The sequence below is a fragment of the Parus major genome, chromosome 2, assembly GCF_001522545.3.
Source record: "Parus major isolate Abel chromosome 2, Parus_major1.1, whole genome shotgun sequence".
NCBI classification, from domain to species: domain Eukaryota; kingdom Metazoa; phylum Chordata; class Aves; order Passeriformes; family Paridae; genus Parus; species Parus major.
In genome coordinates this window covers 129,988,556-130,015,875 of record NC_031769.1, presented here as the reverse complement: position 1 = coordinate 130,015,875, position 27,320 = coordinate 129,988,556, and the positions used below count along the sequence as shown (strand labels likewise).

General features: G+C 39.9%; 2 protein-coding genes across 12 annotated transcripts in view; one reads left to right on the top strand and one right to left on the bottom strand.

The window, feature by feature from the left end:
* The first annotated feature begins 12,731 nt into the window (after nucleotides 1-12,731).
* LOC107199831 (cytochrome c oxidase subunit 6C) lies at nucleotides 12,732-18,127 on the top strand. Of its 3 annotated transcripts, none has more exons than XM_015617460.1 (4): nucleotides 12,732-12,820; nucleotides 13,418-13,545; nucleotides 15,080-15,201; nucleotides 18,002-18,127. In XM_015617460.1, exons 2-3 carry the CDS (start codon nucleotides 13,432-13,434, stop codon nucleotides 15,197-15,199), a joined length of 234 nt encoding a protein of 77 aa, XP_015472946.1. In that variant the 5' UTR covers nucleotides 12,732-12,820; nucleotides 13,418-13,431; the 3' UTR covers nucleotides 15,200-15,201; nucleotides 18,002-18,127. The 3 variants fall into 3 exon arrangements, 2 of the variants coding, with proteins under 2 accessions (XP_015472946.1, XP_015472947.1); XM_015617461.2 differs by lacking the exon at nucleotides 12,732-12,820 and adding an exon at nucleotides 13,179-13,201; XR_001519321.3 differs by lacking the exon at nucleotides 12,732-12,820 and adding an exon at nucleotides 13,189-13,210.
* A 2,876-nt stretch (nucleotides 18,128-21,003) lies between these two features.
* Nucleotides 21,004-27,320, bottom strand: part of VPS13B (vacuolar protein sorting 13 homolog B) — a 422,306-nt gene continuing 415,989 nt past the window's right edge. For all 9 annotated transcript variants that reach the window (XM_015617450.2, XM_015617453.2, XM_015617455.2 and 6 more), the window contains one exon: nucleotides 21,004-22,979. In XM_015617450.2, the coding sequence (XP_015472936.1) occupies nucleotides 22,734-22,979 (246 nt within the window). In that variant the 3' untranslated portion in view covers nucleotides 21,004-22,733. The remainder of the gene's footprint in view (nucleotides 22,980-27,320) is intronic.

Genomic DNA, 27,320 nt, shown 5'->3' with positions numbered 1-27,320 from the left:
TCTTCCCCACATGTGTGTAACGCATGTAAAAGAAAGGCTGATCAGCAAGCTCTAGCAAACTCAGTTCCCACAGATTAGCCCTGAGTTAGGGATGGGACTGTCTTCTGCTACTTGTCCTGACCCCTTGGACAAGGAGCATGAGCCATGTAGCCCTGTCTCCTTTGTCAGAAGTACAGGTTCTTCAGTTGAAGCTCCCAGATCGTGCTTCTGAGGACCATCCAATAGTGGTTGCCTCCTCAGTGTGGAGTTTGGCAGCTAAGGACAAATAATAGTCCTCAGTCTTGACACAAGAGTGACCAAGAATTGTAAGAGATTTCCATTGGGAGTTGCTTCAGACAGGCTAGCAGAGAAGAAATACACTTTATTTTATGGATGTAGTTGCCCTACTCATTTATTCTCATAGAAGGAGCAAGGGAGATCATTGGTTCAGTTCCTGCTTTGCCCATGTTTCAGAGTTTGTGTCATGCTTGTCTGCACTTGTTCTGTGTTTGAGTTACCCAAAAAATACCTGGTTTTGGTGGAAACTACAAGGGAGTAAAACACAAAATACTTTCCCTGGTTTTTATGTTTTCCCAAATTTCACAAATGCAGTAAACTTTATTGTTCAATACATCTTAGGAGGTTGGAATGCAGCGTCTTGTAGTGAGCAAAGAACATGTGGTACTGTGTGGCCTACCGCTCATTAATGTGAAAGGCAGAGAAGAATCATAAAGTGCCATAAATGCCGTGATGTATGTCACCCTAAAAAGCACATGGAAGGCCACCTTCTATGGCTGTGGTCAGTACAGTGCACGCAACCAAATGCTGGAGCATAGCAGGCTGTTTATGTGTTGCTGTATTCTTGCCTTCATGGAATTTTGAGGCAGTTAAATTGTAGACATTGCTTATCTTATGCTTGTAGTTCTGACATGATTAACACTTGGATTACTTAAAAAATTAAAAATGTTATTCAGCTATTTGTCACAAATGATAAAACTCCTTGTGAATACTCCAGCCTTGCCAAATAGTTGACAAAAATTTACCAGCAAATATACATCATGCAAAAAACTACTGTCCCAGATAGTTACGATCATTAATAACACACATTTTAATGAAACTTAAAAAGAAGTACTTCAAGTACTCAATTAGTGAATACAATTTTTCAAAATGGCCCTATTCACTCAAAGTGCTGTAAAATGAATTTTACTCTCAATCTAGTTTGCTGTCTCTGTGGTAGCTCAAACATATGGGTGTATGTACACACACATGCACTGGTTTAGTGCCAAGACCATGTCTTCAGTATGCAACAGAGAGGGATCACATGTATTAGTAATTCTAGAACTACATTTCATATCATTATTTTCATCTGTCAATTTTAAAGAAATATTGGGCAATTGAACAGAGAATACATTAAGAGATAGGGACCCTTAAATTTCTGGGTTGCTGGATCTAATCTAATGCAATGGCAGATACCCTAGAATTGTTATTTGGTGATACACCAGAAATTGAATAGTGGTTTAAGTCTCATCTCATGAGACCAGTTCCAGCAGAGTCTGCAAACTGACTAAATATTATTACTCTGAATGGTGATGCTATATAACTCCAGAACACTTGTACTGCTATTGTCTTTTTTGTCTTGCTCTTGAGATCTGTTCTCTCTCAGGTTGTTGATTTACCGCCTGTGTGAGCTCAGCAGTTTTAAAGAGCCAGAAGAGTTTTTCTCAACAACCCTAACACCTCTCCCTTCAGACAATTGAAATGTATTCCTTGTTTATTTTAAGTACTTATACTTTGTGACTTCAGAAGTCTCTATAGCAGATCAACAATTGTCTGAGAAGTTTGCTGTTACAGGCAATAAAACCAATTCTCTTTTTCAGAAACTTGCAAACTTAGAAAACTTCTGGATAGATTTATGCGCTACTGGAGTTAAAATATACTCATTCATAAAATCATACTCATTGAGGCTTACTTTTGATGTTTAGTCCCAATTAACGGACTATAATAGTAGAAGGATTATTTTGGATTTTTTCAAGATGTAATTTAAATTAATAAATATTTACATTAAGATGCTATTACTGTGTATTTCACTTTTTTCTTATCAGACCTGACATATTTATTAAAGCAATTTATAATTTTTGAGAGTGCAGTCCTGAAATTGCTCATTCAAATACTTTTGATATCAACACAAGCTGTGATTATGTGCTTCAGAAGGGGCTTTATACATTTTGCTTTGACTTCTCTTCTGCTGCTGCATGACACAAAGTATCAGACCATGAGATGAATTCCTGAAACTACACAGGGCTGCATTATGTTACTAAGGTGCATGCTTCTGTCACTTTACAAGAGTGGAAGTAGCCATGATCAGGCCATTTAAAAGAGGCCTTTGGGTCTGTGAAATGCTGCTCTGCCATTGCCTTTGTACTCCTCATGATCCCTTTTTAATTACTGATTCTTAAACTCCTGTTAATGGGGAACTGTCTTAGACCACAAACTGTGGGTTCATTTGATTTCTTCAAGAAAATCTAGTTTTTAGTCATCAGACATTGCAATCAGCAATGGGGAGAGGTGTTTTGCAGATACAGTAGTAGACGTGGTGGGGCAGACCCAGTTTCTCTTGCTATACAGTATGGGGTGGCCTAGGCCAGACTGATTTGTGCCACACCTTCCACATCATTTGCATGAGAAGAATCATTGTGATTCACTTTGCAAATATGTTTGACTTAAAAAAAGAGAAACCTGCAGTAATGAAATCTACAGATAAAAGCATCAGTTAACTGGATATTTGCATCACCCTCAGTTTGCTGCTGTTGAGAGCCCTGAAAAATGGCAGGTGCTCCTTCATTGCTCCTTCATTGCTCCTTCTATGCCTTTAGCCCAATACAGTGTTACAGGTACATTTTCCATCCTCTACCTCTTGTATGCTTGTGAAATAGCCAGCCCCAGTCCCAACCAACACCATCGCTCTAGTCAAAAATGTTGTCTTTAGCATGTGTGTGTAAAAAGGACTGAAGAGAGAACGGATGTTTCAAAGTTCTGTCCCAAACTTGGAAAAGAAAACCCTTATTTATGTTTCTAAAGTTAAATGCTAGGTCAAACTGATGACTGTGAAGCTGTATGTGCCCAGTGGAGCTGCAGTAATTTGACTTAAATTTGACCTATTTAAACTGTCCCATTACATTCAACTGGTGATTTTCTTTACTAACTTTATAGAAATGTTTTTATCCAGCCATTGTGCATCATGTCTGAATACAGCTAAGATGGGGTTAATTGATTTTTTTTTAAGCTTATGGAACATCATTGGTTTTCATATATTCAGTAGTTGCTGTAAAAATATTAGGAGAAGACAGGTTTGAACAAAAATTTTAGATCTGAATCTGTATTTACAGTTCAAACCCACCTATTTTTGAGCACTTCCAGGATTTCAGAGAGTTATAATTCACATCTGTGTTTCGAACTCCTTCATGCATAATTGTCTGAATGTGCACTTTGGAACAGGTCCATGTCTAATAGGCTAAATTGTAGTTCCCAAATCAGAAGCCACATGGTAACTGCTATATAGTTTTCTTTTCTCCTCTTATAACATAGCCTTCAAAAAAGGTTCTGTCAGTCCAGCAAACTGGATTATTACAAAACACCAAAGTCCACACTTTCTACCTACCTGCTATTGAACTCACATTTTTATTTCTACCAGTGATTTAGTAAAGCATTTTCACAATGGCCACAGTGGAGGCTTCTCTGCCAAGGAATTATTTATTAGAGCACTGGAGCAGATTTGAATTATGCAGGATCCATTAAGCTGTTCCAGTATAGAAAGGGTAGTTAAGGTAGAGCTGAAATTCACTTATTTTTAATACTCATAGAGTCAATCTGATTTCTATGTCAGGCTGTATTTACTTGGATTTTCCTCTATTTCTCTGCTAATTAAAATATTTTAGTTTTGTGGTAACATATGTGAAAGCGTTGACAACAGCTTTGCCTATTCCACATGTTAATTATGTATTGCTCAGAGTATGTTGATGAACTGTGTGCATTTCTCACGTTAAGATTCCATTTCATGTCAAAGGAAAAATGGGAATGTAGTAAGTGGATTTGTGCTTTTAATTTTAGATATTTCTTTTTACTCTCAAACAATCTTGTATGATTCCTCTGTACACCACATGCATTTGAAAATCTTTTGTTGGCAAGAAGTTAAAGAAAGTAATACTTGCTTCTCAGAATAGGATTTTTGAAAAAAGCAAAGTAATTTTGCCATTAATAAGACAGTTAAATGAAACAAATGACATGGAAAGCAAGAGAAAGACCACGGCATCACACCCAAGGAATGCACAGGCACACAATAGCTTATGCAATATTCACCACCTAAGTCAGTAAATGCGGAGATTTCCTTGGAAGTCTCTTGCAATAGGCCATGGTGACTATAGCTCAGTAAATACAGTCAACAAGCTTATAGCATTCTTAGTAGTTTTCAGCCACAGGCAACTCAATGGATTTCATGTCAGCTGCAAGATCCAGTGCAGCACGGGGTTTGTAAACCCCAGACTCTGATTGTCTTGGATACCACTCATTCCTGAAAATGGTACTTCTGGAATTGAATCTATCACATCTCTAGAATAATTTACACCCTTAATACACACACACACACACACACACACACATACAATCCAGCAAATGCATTTGGTAAACTCTTTTCACATAGGGCTTAAGGTGTATATAATTTTTTTCTAATACAATATTTCAACCATTTTCCTCTGTGTTATTTTTTTTAAAATTAAAGCCTTTATTTCATTACAATGTTTGTGTCTGTACTCACTTGCTTTTGAGAAACAGAGCCATTACACTTTGTTGAGGAATATGGCTCCTTCCAGAGGTCTGCATGGCTGCTGAAAAGAGAAATAAATGCATTTTTGGGGAGTTCTTCTTCTTCTAGAAAGCATATGCAGGAAAAAAATTAACTTTTGCTGTGTTTTTATTCTCCCAAATGGGAAAGTAATTAACAGCATGTGTTGGGCTACTCACTAAAGACTACAATATATTATTTACTATTTTCAATCTAATGAAGTGAATGCTTGATCTAAAAAAAAAAAAAAAAGAGCGTGTATGATTATATTCATTTTCCAGTTATGACTTTCCAGTTCAAAGATCACCTTAACTCCTGGCTGCCTGATCCTGTAATTTGCTGAATGTATTGAAACTCGTTCTCTTAATTCATGTCTCCAGAGATCCTCAGCACCTGGCAATAGTAGGCTTTTGGAAAGCTGTCCAAAGGACAAAAACAGTGAATTTTTTTTGAGTGAAATACCATAAAAGCACAGCTTTGTCACTGGAGTTCCACATGAAAGTATATTAAAAATTAACAAACCAAAACAAAATCAAAACACAGAAATACATAGGTTTAGTTGGGCTTGCCAAGGTAACGTAGTACTAATCAAAGCCTGTATTCTGAAACAACAGTTAAGCATTGGAAACAAGCTGCCCAGAGAGCTTTTGGAATCCTTATTGTCATCAGAGGGGCTCTAAAAACAGATAAGGTATGCACATCTGCCAGGAATGATTAAGTATGTTCAGACCCATGCTGGAGCAGGGGAGTCAGTAGATGAACCCTTGAGAGACTTGTTCTCTGAATCCATGTTCAGGTCGCTCTGAAGGCAAAAGCTTAGCCTCTGCTGAGGAATCTTACGAGAGTCAAGGGCCGTGACACTTCATTTGCTCTGCACCCGAAACTCCCACTGAAGCCAATTATTCAATCTAATTTAACAAAGACCACAGCTTCTCTGGCTGTGCAATTGTTGGTAACCATCAACAAACTGATTCATCTACAATTGGGCCAAATGTTACAAAATCTGTTTCTGAGTTCTTGTTTGTACCTTCATCATGAGATTACACCAAAATTAAAGCATGCAGTACTTGAACTAACTTCAAAGGCTGAGCTTGCACTTCTAGCTAGTTCAGCCTTTTTATTGGTTCATGTTTTCCATTTGGCTTCAACATCCTGTTCCTTATTGATGCCCTTCTAGAGTTTCATTTACAAATATTATGTCCCTGGTTAGTGAGCCACGCTAATTAATACTGTGGTGGGGGCTATGGATTATAGTAATCTCATGCCTCCTGCTTGGAAAAACACTGCAATTTTTCCAGACGTTTACATGTAATGCCGTATTGAACATGGCCAAATTTGTTTCAGGAAAATGTATCCTGAACTCATTTAACCAAAATATATTTAAGATTGCTTATACTGTTATCTATTGCCAGTTTTGTTAATCATGAAGCTTAAAAGTCTCAATGCAGTAGAAAACTGAGACCCATAATTTCCTAATTAGATTATTCAAACAAAACAGTAAAGTTAAAACAGGCTGGTATAAGTATAGATATTTTTAAAAGCTTTTGCCAATAACAAGCTTAAAAAAACATGAACAGATGATTTGACTACTTTCTAGAAGCCTTACATGTCTGACTGTGCCTCAAACCTAGGAACGAAATCTGAGATATATTTTAGTTTGTCTGGGGATTTTGTAGTCAGAAACTCCCTAACTCTTGGGATTTAAAATGTCCCCAAGTTTATGGTTATAAAGAAAATCTATTATATTTGCAATACCATCAAATATCAAATAGAAACGATGAAGCCTTTGTAAAACATAGCAATCCTAAATTGTTAGATTCTTCCAATAACAAAATAAATGAAAACAATGGCATTTCTTTAGGAAAAATATTTGACTAGACCAGGTAATGTAATTTGAAACAATGAATAAATTTTCAGGCTCACAATTAATTCAACAGATCATAAAGAGGTCAAGAAATACATAATCTCTGGGGTACCTTTTATTTTACTTTTTGTTTTTAATTGTGTTAATGAACTCTCATAAATGGACATGATTTGATTGATGTGACTACACTGTGATGATACAAGTCACAACAAATCTGAGACACCCTTCACTCTTTCTAGACTCTAATTTCAGGCAGAGAAATGAAAACTTGCCAACATCTCATAACACTTACCATGTCATCACCTCAGTTTGAATTAAAACAGACTAAAATGAGATGTTCAGAAATCTATCAGTAAAAAGTCTATAAATTGCCACAGGAACCAATTGCAAAGTGATCTTTACATATACCCTGGGCCAATCTTTTTCTGTCAGAATGAGCTCTGTATTGCACTAGGCAAATTGAATAAACAGCAAAGATATCCCTAGGTTAAATCCTACTGCTGCAGATTTTTAGATGTCACCCTTGCAGGGTGCTGGCCCCAACCTGAGCAAGGCCCCTTCTCCTCTCTGTGCAGCTTGCTCCTCCAAGAGGAACACACTGAGCCAAGAGCAGCTCAAGTAAGTACCTTGACCCTAACCAAGGAAGGGGCAAACGTAATGCCTTGTGGAGAGTGAGTCTGATTTTCTATTTGAAGGAGGCTTTCCCACTTCACAGCCACTGTTTTACACCCACACGGAAGTTGGTCTGTCATTTTCTGAGAGAATTAATTAATTGAGCAAAATTATAGCTGTGTCAACAGCAAGAGTTGGCCACCTCCCACTTTCCTGGAGGTCTGATGTTCACTGGTCACATCTGGGAAAAAATAGAAACTAACAAATGGTCTGGCCTAAATTCTGTTAATGTATGAAGAACACACCTTATTTCAATGGCTTTGGACTACTGAAGGGTACCCATGTGAATCTTCTGCTCAGACTTAAGATTAACGCATCCATAATCAAGGAGGGGAGCACTGGCAAATGTACCCGGTGCATGTAGGGACTGAACACAGACTAGGAATGATTGGGCCCTACATTGGGAGGGCTGTCACTTGCTGAGATGGGCCTGAATTACATGTAACAATTTTTATGTGTGTTGACTGGTGGTTAAATTTTAGATTGGAGTACTTGTCTGTAAAGGTGGTTCATGTTGGTGGTTCACATGTTCCTGGAAAAACAATAATGAGGAATGAGAAAACTTTTTCAGAGTAAGGCACCTCTACTCAAATACAGAGGAGTAAAGGAACAGTATAAAAATGTTTCTTTGATGACTTTATTTCCATTGCAGACAAGCTACATAACATTTAAAACCACAAAAGACAGAAGAATCTTGGCATCGTTTAAAGGGCTTTGAGCAAGGAACAGGGTTGGAAGGAGGTGCTTCTTGTGGGTGTGGTTTTGGTTTTTTTTTCTAAAAAATCAGATGATAATGTAGAACATAATGGCAATAAGTAATGAAGTTACACTTGCCTAAGTTAAACTTCTAGGGAAGAATGACACGAGAGTTCTACTTGTTTAAAAGCCCAATTTATCTAACCAAGGGTCTCCTGTTGCTAAAATTAACAGTGTATTTGTTTCAGACAGATCCCCCAAACTCAGAGGACTTCAGAGGGAGAACAATTAATGCAGAACCAAAATCCAGAAAACAAAGTGTCACATGAATTTTAATGTCACAGCTCTGAAACCTGGTTTGTTTTTTGCTTCTTGGGCTTGAATACATTAGCCATGTCTTGACTGAAAGTTGGGAACTTGGGAAATAGCTTTTTTTAACAGTATAATTAATGATAGAACCAAACACTAGATCATTTGCACAATTCTTTCACTTGAATTTCATGTGTATTTAATACACCCAAATCTGTCTCTTTACAAGTCAAATAAAACTTAAGAAATCACTTTTTTAAAAAATCCTTCTATTTCAGAAACTTGCATAAAATCAACAAATGCTTGTGAAACCCCTGTCTATTCCATTTATTGTAATTTGAAATTTTCTTTTTTCTCCTTTGTTTATACTGCTCTTTTGGAAGTACAAAGATATTTTTCTTCTCCCTACTAATTTTGACTTTTTCCATTTAGGAATCATTGATTCATCCTCATTTTTTTGTACAGCTGCCATTCCAATTCTGTCAAAAAATCTTGTTGTGCCACCATATCTTTGTTCCACAAGACTGTTGGTTAATGTAGACACAGCTGTCACAAGAGAGTATTTGATCAGTTAATTTCTGGCACAGAAAGGGGCGGATGAGCCCAAATGTATGCATTTTCATATGTGGCACATAGCATTGTTTACTTTGTTTCTTCTGTGACAGGTAGATTTTATATTAAACTATTTGGGACTACATCTGCCTCAGGGGATTGCTGATATCCCATGTGATCTTTTTCCAGTAGATTTTTGATTCTAATTTGATCCAAATGATGATTATCTAAAGGTTTTTCGCGGCGTATGCAAAATCACTTGATTGTCACAGTCATGTTCTTAGTTGGCGTCAGTCCACACCACAGAAACTACAGTCCTGAGTAATACAGCTGGTACTCTTTGTGGAAAAGCCAAGGATTCACTGACTAAATTTTCTCTCACTAAGGTCGGAAGTAAATTTTACTTTCAATTCTGGTAGAGCACAAGCAAGAAATGATTTAGCAATAATGTCTTCCTTCACTCTTCAAAAAGTGATCTGTTTCATTGACACAACAGAGAAGTGTGAACTGTTGCTGGCTCTACAGTATTTTGGAGAGAGAAAAACAAAAGGACTGAAGATTCTAGTTCAATAGATGTGACACCTTTTGAGTAAACAATCCTAATATTTGTTTCTCAAAGATAACTGGAGTAGGTGTCAGAACCCCCAGGGAGGGGGTGGACTGCTGTTGTCTCTATATCTCTGTATATGCCTTCTTGTTTTTGGAAGGTTTATTTACTTTCCTGCATTTGGATGCACAGGGTCCACTCCAGTCCAAACCACACTTAGCCCCATAATCCATTCAGAAACTGGTATGACAGGAAGCCACTCTGTGCACTGACCTAACGGAGCAGTTTGTCTCTGCTCTCCTTCCAGGCCTCTTGCTCTAATGTATTCTCCATCCTTTTTTTATCTCTTATTTGCACAGTCCTGAACTGCCCTTTACACAGAACAATAAGGAATTGGCTGTATATTCCACAGTAATGACATCAAAGGATGATAACAATTAGCACTTCATTTAGCATCTTAACTATAACACAAAGATGCGTAGCCAGCAGTATCTCAGGCACATGGTGAAACTGGCCACAAAGGAAAGAATTTAATGACCTGGCCAGCCATGAAGGAAGCTATTGAAAACAGCAATCATGATTTTTCTATTTACAGACCTAGTTCCATCCACCAAAATATTCTGTTTCCACAAGACTGATTATTAAAGGAAAATTATTCATATCATATCTGTGATGACAGTAGCCCTGAAACCTGCCATGCTTTTATTTCAATTACTTTTGTATTGTCCTTTTCATGAGGGCAAGTTCAGCAAAGAATTTCTTTCTCATATCTAATCTAAACCTTCCATTTTTCAGTTTAAAGCCATTACCCCATCCTGTCACTATATGTAAAAAGTCCCTTTCCGGATTTATTGTAAGCCCCTTTAAGCACTGTAAGGCCTTCTTGGACTCTTCTCTAGGTTGAGCAACCCCAACTTCTCTCCAAAGGAGACAAGGAGATGTTCCAGCCCTCTAATAATCTTTGTGGGCCTCTGGGCTCACTCCAACAGGTCCATGTCTATTTTCTGCTGAGGCTCCAGAGCTGGACACAGCACTCTAGGTGAGGTCTCACCAGAGCGGAGTAGAAGAGCAAAATTGTCTCCCTCCACCTGCTGGCTATTCTGCTTTTGATGCAGGCTGGGATGTGGTTGGTTTTCTGGGCTGTGAACACACATTGCTGCCTCATGTGGAGCTTCTTGTCCATCAGCAGCTCCAAGTGTCCCTTCTTGTTCCCTGCCCAGACTGTGTTTGTGTTTGGGATTGCCCGAGCCCAGGTGCAGGATCTGGCACTTGGCCTTGCTGAACTTCATGAGGTTTGCACAGCCCAACCTCTCAAGACTGTCCAGGTCCAGGTCCCTCTGGATGGCATCCCTTTCTTCCACTGTGCTGACCACACCACAGAGCTTGGAGTGGACAGTGCTGAGGGTGCACTTGATCCCACTGTCCATGCCACCAACAAAGACATTAAACAATGCTGGTCCCAAGACTCACCCCTGAGGAACACCACTTGTCACTGTTCTATGGAGCTCACATTGAGCTCCTGACCAGAACTCTTTGAGTGCAATCATCCAGCCAATTCCTTAGTTCCTGATTCACCGAGTGGTTCACCCATCAAATATGTCTCTAGTTTAGAGACGTGGATGTCATGCAGGACCTTGTCAAATGCTTTGCACAAATCCAAGGAGATGCTGTCAGTCGCTCATCCCTCATCCAACAATGCTGTGACCCTGTTATAGGAGGCCACCAAGTTTGTCAGGCACGATTTGCCCTTGGTGATATATCTTGCCATTCTTTCTGCATGACATCATTAACATTTGGGGCTTTCCTGTTAATCCACATGGGAAAATCTCTTAGATATTCTTCATTTTGGTCTCAACTATTGTAAGAAACTTTTCTTCAGTTTGAGAGAATGTTGTCCAAATTGTATCCATTCAAACTGCTATTGCAAAGAGCATTCTTCCAGCTTGTAGCCACAGCTGCATGATTTCCCTCTGAAATTTTCTACTCACACTTATTTCTTCTTAATTCCATCATAAGAAAAGCAACTCCTCTTCAGTTTCCATCTCTCTCATTTGATGTCAGGATCTGCTGGCTTTGGCAAGGGACCAAATGGTTTGAATGAATACCTCACTGCACAGGAGGGGCTTGTTTTTTCAAGCCAAGAATTTATAGCATTCAGTGTAAATCCCACAGAGACTCCCCAGGAATACAAACGACAATTCCATGTGCAGGTGGTGATTAAGTGGAAATCATGGGCAAAGCACATGTCCCTCATTTCCAAGAAAGGTACAAAAACTGTCTAAGGGACATCTAGAAAGGATTTCAAATGGCTTCATTTCTTTCTAGGCCTCGCCAATAATTCCTGGCAAGCTTTCTATATAAAGGCCCAGCAGTGTCACCCTGGGCGTCCTTCAAGTGGGTGACTTGGTTTTCTCCCATGACTCTTAAGAGAATCACAAAATGGTTTGGGTTGGAAGGGACCTTAAAGACAAAAGAAGGGACCTCAACATAAGCCAGCGTGTGCCCAGGTGGCCAAGAAGACAAGTGGCATCCTGGCCTGCATCAGAAATGGTGTGGCCAGCAGGACCAGGGCAGTGATTGTCCCTCTCGGCACTGGTGAGGCCACACCTTGAGTGCTGTGTCCAGTTCTGAGCCCCTCAACTCAGGAGCTGGAGCGAATCCAGAGAAGGACAACGGAGCTGGGGAAGGGTCCGGAGCACAAGTGCCGTGAGGCGCAGCTGAGGGAGCGAAGGAGGCTCGGGTGTGCCCTCATCGCTCTCTACAGCTCCCTGAGAGGAGGCTGCAGCCGGGGGGTCGGGCTCTTCTCACAGGTAACAAGTGACAGCACAAGTGTGCTGATACCGCTACAAGATATCGTTTGACCTTCCAATGAGAATATTTAAGGGACAAGATTCAAGGACAGCCTATTTATGACACAATTCTAGTTAAAGTTCTTACATTTCTTACACCCAGAACCACAAGATAACGCCTCAAGCTGTGCCAGGGGTTGTTGGGGTTGGACATTAGGAGGAATTTCTCGACACCAAAGATGATTAAACAAACATTGGAATGTGCTGCCTAAGGAGGTGGTGTTCTCGTCGTCCCTAGGGCTGTTTAAGGAAAGACTGCAGTCTTTTTCCTGGCTGTCAGTGCCAGGGTCTGTTTGACGCGGCTCTGTTCGGTCCCAGGCTGGACTCGATGATCTCAGAGGCCTTTTCCAACCGAATCGATTCTATGGTTCGGGCCCGCACGCGCCGGGCGCTGCGCCCGGCCAGGTTTGGCCCGTGCCGCTCGCCGTACGCCGCCTGCCCCCCACGCATGCGGAGTAGCGGCGCCGCAGCGGGAGCGCGGCCGGCGGCGCAGAAAGACCTTGGTGGGAGCTGAGGTGAGGCCGCTCCCCGCTCCCGCTGCGGCTCCCGCTGTTCCCTCTACCTCCCTTCGTTCCCTCTAACTTCCCTTATCATCCCCATCCCTAGGGCCGCCAGCCACTGCTCATTGCTCGGCCGCGGCCCCGCGACGGTCCCCTGACCTCTGCGCGTCCCTGAGGGTGGCGGAGCCGGGCCCAGCGGCGGCGGCTGCAGCGCGGGGCTGGGGCGCCCTGGGTGCGGGGAGCGGCGAGGGGCTGGTCCCAGCCTGTCCCCGGTAGTGCTTAGAATGTCTTCTGATGTGAACACCAGAACAGCAGGCCTGGGAGGGAAGACTCTGCGGGGGGCGCAGGATTTAGTGTGAACAACGAAGGCCAGCCTTGATTCCACAAATACTGTGTGTAAGAAGTGTAAGAACTTTAACTAGAATTGTGTCATAAATAAGTTGTCCTTGAATTTTGTCTCTTAAATATTGCCATTGGAAGGTCAAATGCACAGGACCACTGTTGCTTGTACCGTGAAGACGATTATTGCACAAAACAAAAAGAATGAACTTTCTGTAGTACAGAAAATAATTTTAAGTATCCCACAATTCTCTTATTTCTTTGTTCTTTCAGGAAATCCAGTCATAATGTCGGCTGCACTGTTGCCAAAGCCACAAATGCGGCGCCTTTTGGCCAGGCGGATGAAGTTTCACCTCCTTGGGGCATTTTTGGTATCTGTGACATCTGCAGCTTTGTACAAGGTGGGCTCTGTAGTGTCATTCAGTTATAAACTGGGAATATTTAAAGAATTCATAATATTTTTCTGTTGAGATTGGGTTGAGCTGTTCATCAGAAAGGTTTAGTAATGTATTTTTGTAAGCACGTTTCCAAAGCACAAAGAAATCTTCCTAATCTTCATTTGAAGAAGGGATATGAATAATCTGATGTTTTATTCTATGTGTTCAAGATCATGCAATTCATGACAACTTGACCTTGAGTCTCCTAGTCCCAAAATGCTCTTGACCATTCACAATTGATGCACATTAACTCTAGACAGTTTGTGTTTAGGTCTGCCACGGTTTCTGTGACTTGGGAGAGTTGTCCAGATCTTACTTTATCTCTTGGCTGATTTCAGGAAACTTGCTCTTAAGCAATTTGGAAAACTCATCATTCACGCTGTAGATATCAGTGTGGGAAAACCTGATGTGGTCTTTCTGTCCTTGCTTTTGAGGTATTGTGTGGAAATGAAGCATTATGTTTCCAGAAAAACACCCTTACAGGTTTGACTTCTGATAAAGATAAGAGCAGTACTTGCTTTTGAGTGCTCTTATTAGATAATTCTTGGCTCTCAAACAACACAGTGTGAATTCCTGTGGAAGAACTGGATCTTGGTTTTCCCACTGAACTCATGCATATACTGTTGGCAGCATTTGAGTGCTCAGGAAGCTGTTGATAAAAGTGATGAGAAATGAAGTTAATTTCAGGTTTTTCACAGCTTCTCAGAGCCACAAATGTTTATCAGAAACAGTAAGCTCACACATGTACTTAACATATCTGTTGAGAGGTAGACAAGCTTGTTTGTGGTCAGACTTCGAATATAATTTTTTAATAATCTCTGGGTTAGTACCTTATTTGGCACCCCAGTGTTAATACACTGGCAGACCACATTTAGAGCAGGTAACAAGGATCTCAGCAGCAATTTACTTTGTTCCATGTTAGATGCTATTATACAAACCCACCTCAAAATTTTTTTCATGTTTTTGGGAGTTTATGAGAATATCTCTGTGCTTCAGGTAAGTGGATGTCCAAGGAATGAGGATTGTGTCTTTCTGTGTTGGTGACCTGTAAGAGTGGCTTGGCAGTCTTGTAAAATTTTACTGGATGTAGTTGACTTACGGTGTAGCTCTAATGTAGTCCTTTTATCTGGAGTCAGAGTTTTGCAGCTGCCCACAGGCACAAGAGTTGCTGTAATGACATATTTTATGTATAAAACTATTAGCAGGGGGGATGTTGGACACACGAGTATCAATACAGATGGAGTGGTTTTGGTTCTTTGGAAGTGTGATGTGCTACCTTGTGACAGACTTTCTTTTTAAGGTTTTACTGCAGACATTTGTTCTTCTGACCAATGATCAGGTAGCTTGACCTGTGGGTTTTAACAGGAACAAAGGAATGTTTAATAATTTGAGCTAAAAATTTTAGATCAATATCCACTGATAAAAATTATGGAACTAACAGAAAAAAATCTGTTCATTAAGCTTTGCAAACTTTAATTTTCTGTGTGTTTCTTTCCAGTTTGGAGTTGCTGAACCCAGAAAACGAGCTTATGCAGAGTTCTATAAAACGTATGATCCCATGAAGGACTTTGAAACCATGAAGGCAGCTGGTGTGTTTGAGTGTGCACCACCCAAGTGATGGTAAGCTGCATCTGCAGGTAGTGAACTCTACTGCATTAGAACAGGAGTGAGATGATTTCAATGAGATGTTGTGCTTCTGCTTAGGGAAGGGGTGGGATCTTCCTTTTCTTTCAAATGGAAAGGGCTTTTCAAAGAGAAAGAATACAAACTGCACTCAAGAGACCTCAGGGAAATAAAAATGTGAAGAAACAGGAGAACTGGGGAGTAAAGGTGGGATAGAAGCTCCCAAATACCTTTTGGGTAATTTGTTTAACTTGAGTGGTACAGGGGACAGTGATGATGCCAGGCCTTTGCCCTCTTCACATAACCACAGAGAGGAGACAAAGCTCTAATGTTAAACTACAAGACTTGCCCAATTCCACAGTTATGTTGATGCTGTCACATCTTGAACTGCTTAACTTGGGGCTGTCTCTATCTTCTGCTTACATACTTGTGGTGGTACAGTGAGTGAGAAAATGGAGAGGCTGATTCTCTCATAGCATGCATCTGAATGTAAGAAACAGAGACAGCTTCTGCATATCATTTTGTATATATAAGTTGGTGAGAGGGGGAAGATAACTAGTCATGAGGGGAAATACATCTAGACACACACGCACACACACACACATATATATATATTAAACAATCACAGTGGCATACAGCTTTGTGTACTAATAATCACATTTTTGCCATATTGTATGAACTTGAACACAACTTTGTTTACAATACTGTTTTTTTTTTTAGCACTTGACACTGCCTTTTCCAGGAAAACTACGCAGCTTTGTTCTCCCTTGCTAGTAACACCAGGAAAAAATTCTTGATTTCAACAGTGTTGTAGTTATTAATAACTACACTCCCTGAGCTGCACAAGCTGATGTGACAACTCAGTAAATAAGTTCCTCTCCCTTTCTTGGTGCAAAATTTTTACATTGAGTTCTCTGCTTCTCCTAAAATGACTTCAGACTAATCTAGAATGATAGTTTTTCATTCTTTTGGAATGTTTTCATATTGTGATCATTACGTGATAATCTGTGGCTTTAATTATCCTGGCCAGCTGGATTTTCTCAGCTTGTTTGCATGAAAAAGCAGGATTGAATAAAAGATTTGAACTTAACACTATGAATACTGAATTCTGTTCTATGACAATCTCCGACTATCTGATTTCTGCTAAACACGATTATGTAAAAAATCTCAGAGCTCCATGTCTTCTAAAAAATTAGAAAAAGGGTAAAAGATGCTTGTGTCAATCCCAGCTTTTGGTAGTGTTTTTTTTATTTTATTTTGTGAGAGCGGGATACTGCTGTTCTTTAGCTATGACTGCAACAAAGATAAACAATGAAATTTTAAATTTACCTGGTTTAAATCTTGGTAATGCTGCCTCTGGTCCAGTCCTCTGGCTAATACATAGTCACTTCTAAACTTCTTTAGACACTGGAATTGCATTCTTTAGTCAGGTGGCCTTCATCAGTGTATTCTGAAGAGCCATCTGGTGGTAAAATCATTTGAAACAAACACTGTCAACAAGGATGCATGTTGAATATTTAATTCAAATCATGAGCAGGATTTATTTCAGTACAAACAGAGCTCCACTCTCAGCCTGTGTTCCCACTGGCAGCTTAAAAAAAAATTGCACATTTTGTGCACCTGTTAAAATTAAATGTTTCCTAAACAATTTTTCCATTTCTTAATTGTACTGGCTCAAAAGAAAATGTGGAAGACAAATTATCTTTTGTGATTTTGTTTGAGTTGCTGATGCTTCTTATTCCCTAGCCTGTTCATATAAGAAGAGATATTTTTTCACTACTTCGTAGTAGAACGAGGTTGTTTTTTCTTGTGCCTGCATGTGAATACAAAAGTAGAAGGGATAAAAAATGCAAGTGTTTCAAATGTTTTGTAAAGGCTGTAAAAAAAGGACAAGTACCCAGAACAGATGGAAGACATTTTCATTTGCCTCAGAAGTTTAAATCTTAGCTATTTCGAATTTTAAGCCTTTTTTTTGTGTAGCTACCTACAGTGATCATGCGCACTCTACATCTCCCAGTTCACTGGAGTGTGTGGCAATAAGTAACAACTTAATCTCACTGAATACTCTCTGTGGAACCAGTACTTAGCCCCAGAATTGAGGAGGGGGTTGAGTGGGCAGGAAGGAGTTAATTAGTTATGGTGGTAGCATGGCACTCTACACCAAGTCTGTTCCTGCTGGTCTTGGAGGCTCCTTGGCACCTCCCTGTGAATTCACTCTTTGATCTGCTTGGTGTGGACTCTGCTGGTGATACTGACAATGGAAATTAAGTGCAGGTATAAATGTGAGCAGATCTGGCATCTGCTGTGTGCTCAGCCATGGAATAAAGGGGGAGGCTCAGAGTTTGGTGCTAACCACTTTCATGACTCTTGTCATGGAGCACAGCTGGTCTTGGATTGTGTTCAGTATAACGGGGAGAAGCAATTTGAATTTGGTTTTCTTCCTTCCTTGGTAGGCTGCCTACACCACTTGTTTCCTCTCTGGCTCCTATCTGAAAGCTGCTTTCCTTTCTCCTGCAGGCCCTCAGCAAGACTGATTCAGTTACAGTGCAGCATATATAGTGAATCTGGTGTGCTGTGCAGAGTTGTTCCAGCTCTTGATTTGTTCCATGTTTCACTTCTGTTTGCCACATGAAGGGTGTGTGAAGCTTCAAGCATCAGGAAATAACGGGGAATTCCTCTAGACTAAACTACCGCATAAACATTTCTCTCTGCTGCTTTGCATTCAGACATACTAATATGTTTACTTTCAGCATGAAGTTTGTCCATCATAACTTACTGAGCTTTTTTTATCTTGCAGATTCCCTTCAGATCAAGGAGACTTGATGACCGAACGTTATTTGTTCAGTGAAGTGTAAAGTGCAACACACTTCAGTGCATGGCGCACTCTAATGCAACTCAATAAATAAAATACGTATGTCAGTGACTTTCAGTTGTCTTCATTAATGTAGAAATGCTTAAAGGCTCAGGTGGTGGGTGGAAGGAGTGGTAGAAAGTCTTCAGAACTTGCTCAAGATGACTAAGTCTGTCTTTCCTCCAGGAATTATTTGCATCTCTGTTTTGGCCAAATTCCGCAGTTGATAGCACAGTCTATCCCTAAGCAGGGACAGCTAGTTTGTCCCAGCTGCTTATGGGGATGTGCAAGAGGACAGATGTTGCAGGAAGGGAGAGGATGGATTTCTGGAGAGGTCTGTGTTACCTCTGGCTTCACAAGGTGAGCTGACCTTGAGAGGAAAGAACTTGGCTAGAAATTCTGGAAATACACCAGCCAACCGTTTTGTCTTTTGCTGCTGTCTTCACTGGACTGTCTTCCTTACATCAGCAAACTGTTACAGCAAGACTTAGAGACTCTGCAAATGCCCATTCTTACACATGGTATATTAGTTACTCTAATTGGAAAATTACTGCAAACTGCAGGCATGTTCCCATGTAATAGATGTACAAGAGGAAAGGGTGTACAGGCAGACAAAGTGAATATTGTATTATGGTAATAAAAATCTTGGCATGCTGCTTTTAGACATGTATCGTCTTTTTAATATCTGGAAGTAGTCAGCTAAGCATAGTTTGGATCTCTGCTACATTCTGTGCAGTCTGAGAGATGATGCTCTGTCTTCTTGGGCCATGATAACCTGTTAGTGAGAAGAGGCATTGTCATTGCCTGTTGCTCAGGATGAAGAAGGTACTAGGACTGCAGCTTTTGTTTGCTGAATGTGGATACTTAGGAGAGCAGGGAAAAGCTGGCTGCATGAAAGGAAGGAAGTCTTTGTATGAAGCAGCATGACAAATTAGGCCATCTGTGTTGTATTTGAAGGTCTTCAGTTCAAATCCTGTTTGGAGTAACTCTTATTACTTTACATGGATCATTAACTACTTAACACTTAATAGGTATCCTTGAACAACATTTGGACTAATGAAAGCACATAAGTAATGTATGTGATCCAGAACATTTTATAGAGCAACATGGGATTTTCTTTAGACTTCCCGTGTAGACAGTGCTTCCTTTAAGCAAAGAAAGCATTTGACATTAGTGATGCAGGGCAAATGGTCTCGTAATCAAAATACCCCAGCTCCTATAAATGTAAACCAGAGCTTAACAATAGCAAATGATACCCATTTATCTTCCCAATGTACAGTATAAACAGTGTATGCCATGAAGTACTGACTAGCTTTCTCAGGCCTGTCTGCAGGTTTAAATAGCCAGGGGTCTTCAGTCTTACAGCTTCAGAGGCAAAGAAACTTGCTACTGCCAGGTGTGCAGGCTAATAGACATGACTTCCCTTTTCTGTCTGGGCCCTGAATTCTTCACAGTTGCTATGAATTAATTTACTGTTAAATTCTTAGTATCTTCTAAACTGTTGTAGTCAGCAGCAGTTACTGTAGTCTGTGTTCCTTCAGCTACCAGCTTATGTGATTTAAAGAAATATGAGTTTTGTGACTGAAGGCAGTTTTTGACAGATGCAGCGGCTCAGGAATGTCTCTGGCTAAATGTATTTAACAAAGAAAGGTGAGTTCTAACTTCTGTGGCTGTGCTTTGAGCATCTGCAGGCTGCAATTGTTGCTTTCTGGATGCAGTCTAGTTTTACACTGGATGCAAGGCAAATACATCCCTTAAGCAGGCAATGCCAGCCAACCCACAGCTTGCTTTCCTCTGGAGAAGGAAGGGACTGCAAAGTTGGGTACCTAACCTGCTTTGCTGAAATCAGCACCAACCTACCAGTTTTCCTTCTTTTTTTTTCTTCTTCCTTATTTTTTTTCCTTTGCCAGCAAGAGTTCAGCTGGTTCTATCATACAAAGAATTGGAGTGGGACATTACATAGTACAAGACCTGTGAGTTAGACCCTAATCAGCTGCTTGTTACAGGGTCTGGCATTCTGTTTCTAGGAGATGCAGAGCTGAAAAACATGCTTGGCTGCTCTTGGAGACTATCCCAAGTGTCTGAAGATTTTTGCTATATTTATGTATGAAATGATATATAAAAAGGAATTATTTGACCTGAACTGCTTTGGGAAAGGTCTTGCCTGACTATGCCTTCAAATTTTTTGGCTAGCTTCCTTTATTCTCGAGTGTTTGAGGAGTGATTGATTGTTCTGGAAGCAAGCTAAAAAGATAGATTTGAAGTTGTGAGCTCTCCAGGTCTAAGGAGCATTATGAGAGTAGGCATGTTTTAAGAGTACACATTGCACTGCTTTAGCAGCTAAGTACAGGCAGCTGCTCTTTGGACAACTTTGTTTTCATAGTTCACACAGCTCTTATGTAGGAGAGGTTGATTTATGTGCTGTCCCCACTCGTTTCCATACATGTGGTCAGAAGGGGGAGAAAGAACCTGCATAATGCAGTAAAGATGCAGCTCAATTCACTGAAGAAAAGTGTAATTCAAGCAAGTGTTTATTCCAGGAGAATGTAATTCAGGAAAAACCACAAATGTATCTTAAAACAATGTCTGAAATCTACAAACTTTTAGAAATTAAACTGCTGTTCCTCATTTTTTACAGGTGTGTTTGCATCCCCTTGGCTTGTGTGTGTACTCCATAAATAAGGAACAGATTAGTCTAATTGAAACGGTGACTACAGTGCTGTTTTGATTCAGTTAGTCACAAAAGCATAAAACTTTTCAGCACAAGTTTTTGGCAAGCTAGTCACCAGTTTTTACTTCCAAAGTATTGTCATGATCTATTGCATTTTCTGGTACACTACAAAGTCCAGTGACCAACTGGGATCTAATGGGGCCCTCATGAAACTCGTACATCAGTCTTGTCATTGTCCTGCACCTTGTAACTGAATGAATAAACAGCTCACAAGAACAAATATTACAGGAATAGCTTTATTATCTTTAAACAATTTAATTATATTACAATTTATCCATCAATATGCAAAATTAGAAGTATTAAACAACTTCCATAAAATACTCAGGAATGAAGCACGCGTGTATATACATAGACATTTTTAAACAGTGTTATTTAAACAATGACTAAGTTATCAAATCATTGAATGAAATGTTGGTAATGGATGGGCTTATTTCACAGTCAGAAAAGGACAATGCAGACCCCAGCCTCCTTTATTCTCAGTAGATGAGAGACACAGCTTTTAGAAATACCTTTTAACAGATCTCAAGAGAAAAACATTGTAGTTACTACATTCTCATTTACTATGCATTTGGTCATATCAAGTATGCATAGAAATTATTAACTATAAAGCATATGCTCCAAATGGTGATCAAATTTTATTCCAGTTTTTGACTCCAGTTCTAGCCATGTTCAGGAATCTCCAGACAAAATTCATTTTGGTAAGCATATAGAAAAGGAGAGGAAAGTTAACATGCATAGTTAACTATGCAAACCAAGTAAGCTTTTGGTTTTAAAATGAAACTGCCATAGCCAGATTTGGTTTATAAAGTCATCTAACTGTGCCCAGATTTCTTGTCTACTACAAGAAATACAGGTGTTTAACATATATTTGTAAGTGTATTGTGATGGCATTATTAACTATGAATGCAATTGGTGCCTCTGGGTCCATAGTTTTCAATCAACTTAAAAAAGATCTCACTTTGCTTAGTACATATTTGAAAGGTCACGTTTCTAAATATTCCTGGTTTTATCAGTTTGAAGATGATAAGCTTAAAATGAATTAAGGCTGAAGGGAGCACATACAATGTAGCTGTGGCAGATCAGAAATAAGCAAGACCCCACAAGGTGTACTTAGCACCTGCACATATGGGTTACACTGAGCTTGGAGATTTTAAGGAGACAGCTCTGTTTCTTAAATTCTTGAGCTGCATGTTATTGGCTTCCAGCTAATGAACAGACAATGCACAGTCATACATACACTGAAAGTACTTCTGAAAATTCGACGGTGGATAAAATAAAGTTTCTGTATACAGACAGTTTTAAAAATAAAGTCATGTTGTAGTTCATGTTTTGTTCTCCAAACCACACAAAGGCACTAGTTTACATTATGGACTAATGTCCTGCAAAACTTCAGTCAAATAAAGGAAGCTATTTTAAGGTTAAAGTGGTGCTAAAACCCAGCTGTCACTAGTAACTTAAAACAGCCACATTGGGTTTTTCAGATTTAGTGGGGGAAAATGTTTTGCCTCAGGATGCACATGTTGGGGGAGTGTGGGTGTGGAGGGAAAGGCTCAGCCTCAAGCAAGTTTTTACAGCTGAGTTATAAACCTGGTTTATAACAGAAACTGGCAGACCCTAAAGTATGATATAGAGGTATTGATACACATTTCTGTGTGTGGTAAAAGTGTCCATATGCACGTAATTTTTCCCTATTTAATTTTTGGTTATCGAAAAGAAAAAGGATTTTGATTAAGCTGTAGTCCAAGGCTGTTCCTTCTCACTTTATTCATTTGCCAGAACACTTTCCTTCCAGCACTAGTATTTTGGCTAGGGAGCAGGAATGTTGTCAAGATTAGAAAAGCTATTGGGCTTTGTTATCAATTTCTACCTCCTCAAAAATTATATGCATCTCTACTTGATGTAGGTTTCAAACTGGTTTGGTATTACTACATGCACCAGAAATAACTATTAATTAAACCCTTTCCTCAAGGCTTTATTTTTCACCATGGTGAATTTACTAATGAATACTTGGGCAAAATTTGGATCAACTACATACTGATAGGTTTTTGTTATAGTCAGGGGCTGTTCAGTAGCCACGGTTTGCGGGGCTGGCGCTGTGGTGGTGCTGGGAGCGAGGTGATAAGATGTCTTTGTGATGTACTCCACGAGGCGGTTGTACTGCTGTTCTGACAGTCTCTCTCTGGCTCCCTCCGCCTGAAATCAGATAAGATACAATAGTTACTGAATATTTGACAGTAACTGATCTGAGTAGCAAGAACAACAACTTCCATGTTTCTCTGATAAAAATCTTCCTGCCTGAAATCTTACAATAGTTTAAAGGCTTTTTGTAGTCATGAATGTTCTCCCATAGTTGAGTCCTTGGTGAATTAGTCCTCTCCTCTGCTATTTTGGACTTCTGAGAAGCTCAAACTTTGTAACAGAAAATTTAAGCAGTATCTTTTGAGACCTGGTCAAGAGTAGAACTTTAACACAGATCAACTCCTTGTATACAGCAAAGGCATTGAAACCCCTTTTAGAAAAACGTCAGTAGCTCTTGGCAAGGCTTATCATACAGAAAATCTATTTAGCTAGAATATTTTAGTCTTACTTCATTTAAAATGAAGACTAGAAGATACCTTACAGGTGAATGTTCTATGGCAGGATATATCCTTCTGCTTCTGGAAACAAAACCCCCATTCACACAAAGATATTTTTCTAAATAAAAGGGTTTGACTGAAGATATTTGGGCACTTTGTTTTAGGAGGAGACATTAAGGGATCTGTGTTCTGCAGGCTGAAACAGGTAGAGGTTGTTCAAGGTCCTAGCAAGAGGAATGCAAGCGACCTATCCTAGTGGGAAAAAATACAGTAAACCAAATACTGTCATCTATCATGTGGTTCTAACCAGATGAACTATTATCCAGAAAAGCTATGGGCAAACCTGGCTTTGGAAGATCAATCTGCTGTGCCCTTATTTTTGAAGAAGTTGAAGATGACTATGACCAGCTTGAGAAGAGAAGGCAAAGAAGCTGGCATCAAGCTGGCTGCATGGTTTCAAAAAAACTGTATTTCAGAAATCATGGATACTACAGTAGTATAACAAGCTAAGTAATTCAGAATAGAAGTTATTTCTAAAATATGACAATGAAGAAAAAGGCAGCAGCTGTAATAGGGTTAGGATTTGATGCTTCCTTATTTTACCCTTAGAGAATTGCTGACAAGTTTAATTTTTGTAGGATTTAAGATTTACTTTCTGGACATCATGATAAAGATTTATGCTATCTTCTGCCTTTCTTTCAGGGAGTTTTACAGGTCTTAGTAGATCAAATGATATTTTCAAACAGTGCCGTTAGATTTAATTTAACATCCACAATCCGTATCTTGTCATGTCTCTGGACGGCAAGACTCATTGAAATACTGTTGCTTATTTGAAGAAAGAATTAATATGATTGATAGATAGTGACAGGTGTCACATTCACATGAAAAAAGTCCCCTCTGTTTTTTTTTTACAATGCCTTTGGAGATGGATTTGCTGCTCAGTGAGTAGAAACACTCCTGTTTTCAATCATCATCACAAAATTGCTAAAGGAAGCAGGCTCATGAACAAGCTCAGTAGTTTAAGGTTGAAGCCCAAGCCTAGAAACAGCGGAAATGATGAAATGGGCAGAGGAAAGGGCTGTTTCCATGAACCACCTTAAGGGAGGGAAAAATCAGAAGGCAGACTGCTGCAGCAGCCTCACATCTAGCACCAGAGAACGGTGTCTGAACCACGTCTTCGGTCTGGTGGCTCAATAAAAGTATCTCAGCAGTCAGTCTGTTTCAGCAGTTGAAAGGAGAGAAATATGCTGGAGTACCACCTATGTAAACTGGATTTTAAGTTACAGGGTAAAGCTTGCATGTAGGTGGCTTCACACTTTTTCCTGATTTTTCCTAGGGAGGTAAGCCCAGGGACAGCTGGGTTTTGCCTCCACATTGACCAGAAGATCCTGCTTACCAAAGGAGATAGAAATGGTGCTGACATCCCACTCACCTACTTTTGTGAACCCATTATTCATTCAGCCCCAGGCTATTTTCCACAGATACAGCATAATTATTCAGGAGGAAATATTAAATATGGTTGGATGGTCTTCCAAAGTTACTGGGACCCTGCTTGCTTTTAGATGACTTCATCTGTAACTGTCTGCTTCTGCAGCCAGTTTCAGTTTGGCTTATATTTCCAAGACAAGAAAAATTTGGAATTGATGTGGTTCTACTTTTTTTCCTAAATGGGACCTAGGATTGTCACTAAGTGCCCTCACTTGCTGCTTTGAACATTTATCATGTTAATATCCAGATCACTCAAGGATTCAAAACTTGATCAAGGCTTGCTTAATGCACCTCCTAGAGGAATATCACAGATATCATGTCCATTCGTACTATAAGGCCATACTTTTGGGTTAAGAACTCCAGTATTTTCTAAAATTCAGTTTATAATGAATAAACCTTCAGCAATTCTAACTCCACAACAGCTATAACACCTGTGCTGTGCAGTCCAGATGGGTGTAGCACTGATCTACTCCTCTGTGAACACTGACTAAGGAGATCCAGCTCTTGAGGATTTTTTTTCCATTGCTTTGAGAAATCCAAAGATTGGTTTTCAGCTCCAAAGATGGTAACATGTAGGACTATCACAAAAAACAAAAAACAAACATAAAAAACCCCTGGAATATCTGAAATTCCAGGGCCTTTCAATTTTTTTGTTGTCTTCTTGATATTATGAGCTATACCAAGAGCAGCTGGAAGAGCAGGCCTTTTGAGTTTGACATCTGTCTGGAAACCAGCAGTGTCTCAATTACTTTGGAAGATAATCCAAATACAATTAATGCTTCCCTTTCAATAACAAACTTGTCTGTGCCAGAGTTTTTAAGAATCCATCCAGGCTAGTCCTATCCAGATGGATTAAGTTATATATTATGGAGGCGAACAAGGCATCAGGCAAACCTATTGCTGAAGGAGTCAAAATATGCTCTATAACATCTCTGGTGATTACAGCTGTAGAATAACTCATGTTTTGTTTCTTAAATGTTCCAAGAAGTTGAGGAGAGGGAATGAGAGAAACTGTTTTGGGCAGAGCTGAAACAAAACTTTTGGCAATTGTTTTTGTGAGCAGTAATGCAAAAAAGTGGACTTTTATAGCCTTGAAATGAAATGTTTCAAATTGTTGTATTATTTCTAGCATCTTTGACTAAATTAATCAGAATAGTAGAGATAACTTACACTTGGTAACATTAGCTGTTTTGCTAAATTTAAAATAAATTCTGGTTGACCTGACTGGAAATTTTCCAGCTAAAAACTGAGGCCATCTTTGCAAATGCCATTGTGCACAGACATGTCTGTACTTCAGCTGAGGACACCTTCAGTTCAACACAATGGCCTACTATTAATACTGAGGAGCTGTGCCTGCTCAGGCATCCTCTGCAGCTTAGAGGCTGCTCATCCACAAGTCACAACTTGCTCCTCCTAAGGTTCCTTTTCCTAATCACATTTGAAGACTTTGTAGAAACTCTTGTCAGGAAACTGAAGGGAAGCTCTGGCTCCCATCAGCACCAGTGCTGCATGTGACACCCAGACCACAGATCCAGCTGCAGAAAGCAAATCACCAAGTATGAGATCTCCCAGTCCACTAAAAAAAGATAGTAAATATTAACTGCAAAACACTTTAAGTAATTACTAAAACTGTATATGAAGCTTTTTGGAATCTTTTATTGTGTAGCTGCCTTATCTGCCTTAACATGATTTTTTTTTTTTTATTCTCTGTTTCTTTCAACTGCTTCTCTTCACAGCACATTTCTTTAAATTTTTACAAGAATTTCAGTATCAGTGTCTGAATTCTAAAGGAATATTTTGCCAGGTCTGTTTTGTACAGCATTACTCAACTTTTGCTGTCTTGCCATCACTGACTTGGCTCCACCTGGAACACAGGCACTTTTCCTAGTTTTTCCCAAGCCCTACATTTTCACTGTATTCTTAAGAGCCTGTATCAGCAAAAGAGATGCTGTACTCAGGCTGAGGGCTCAAGGTTTACAGCTCCTAGAGCTGCATTGCTTCACCACTTGAGCAGGACTCCCACAGTTCCATCCAGAACTTCAGGAAAAAATGATGTATTTGGTCCAGTACCTCCACAGGAGGGTGTTATGAGTGTGTGTGTGTGGGAACACTGGACTCTGCACATGCCATGCAGGGTTGCTCTGTGCATTCAGGGGCCCCACTTGCCCTTAAATCCTACACATTCCCAGCTGTAGGGACTAGGATTAGGCTCCCTGTCACTCGCCTTCCCTTCTCCCAAACAGGCACCAGCCCCTCATCACCCACTTGCAGCAACCTTTGGGCAAGCTGCCCTTCCCCCAGAGCAGCAGCCTACTCCTACCCCTTGGAAAACCAGATGCAAATACAACACTCCAACCCAATAAAAAAATGATCTGGGTTGGTGCTAAAGTTAGGGTTAGGATAGGTTGAGTGCATCCAGTGCCTTAGTGAGAGCAACATTTCTTCTTCTTCCCTCCAGGACAGTAGCTCT

Bases quoted from the DNA above. Each gene is read 5' to 3' on its own strand.
- LOC107199831 (XM_015617460.1), top strand. From the start codon at position 13,432: ATGTCGGCTGCACTGTTGCCAAAGCCACAAATGCGGCGCCTTTTGGCC. The intron at 13,546-15,079 runs GTGGGCTCTGTA...GTTTCTTTCCAG, and splicing joins CATCTGCAGCTTTGTACAAG to TTTGGAGTTGCTGAACCCAG.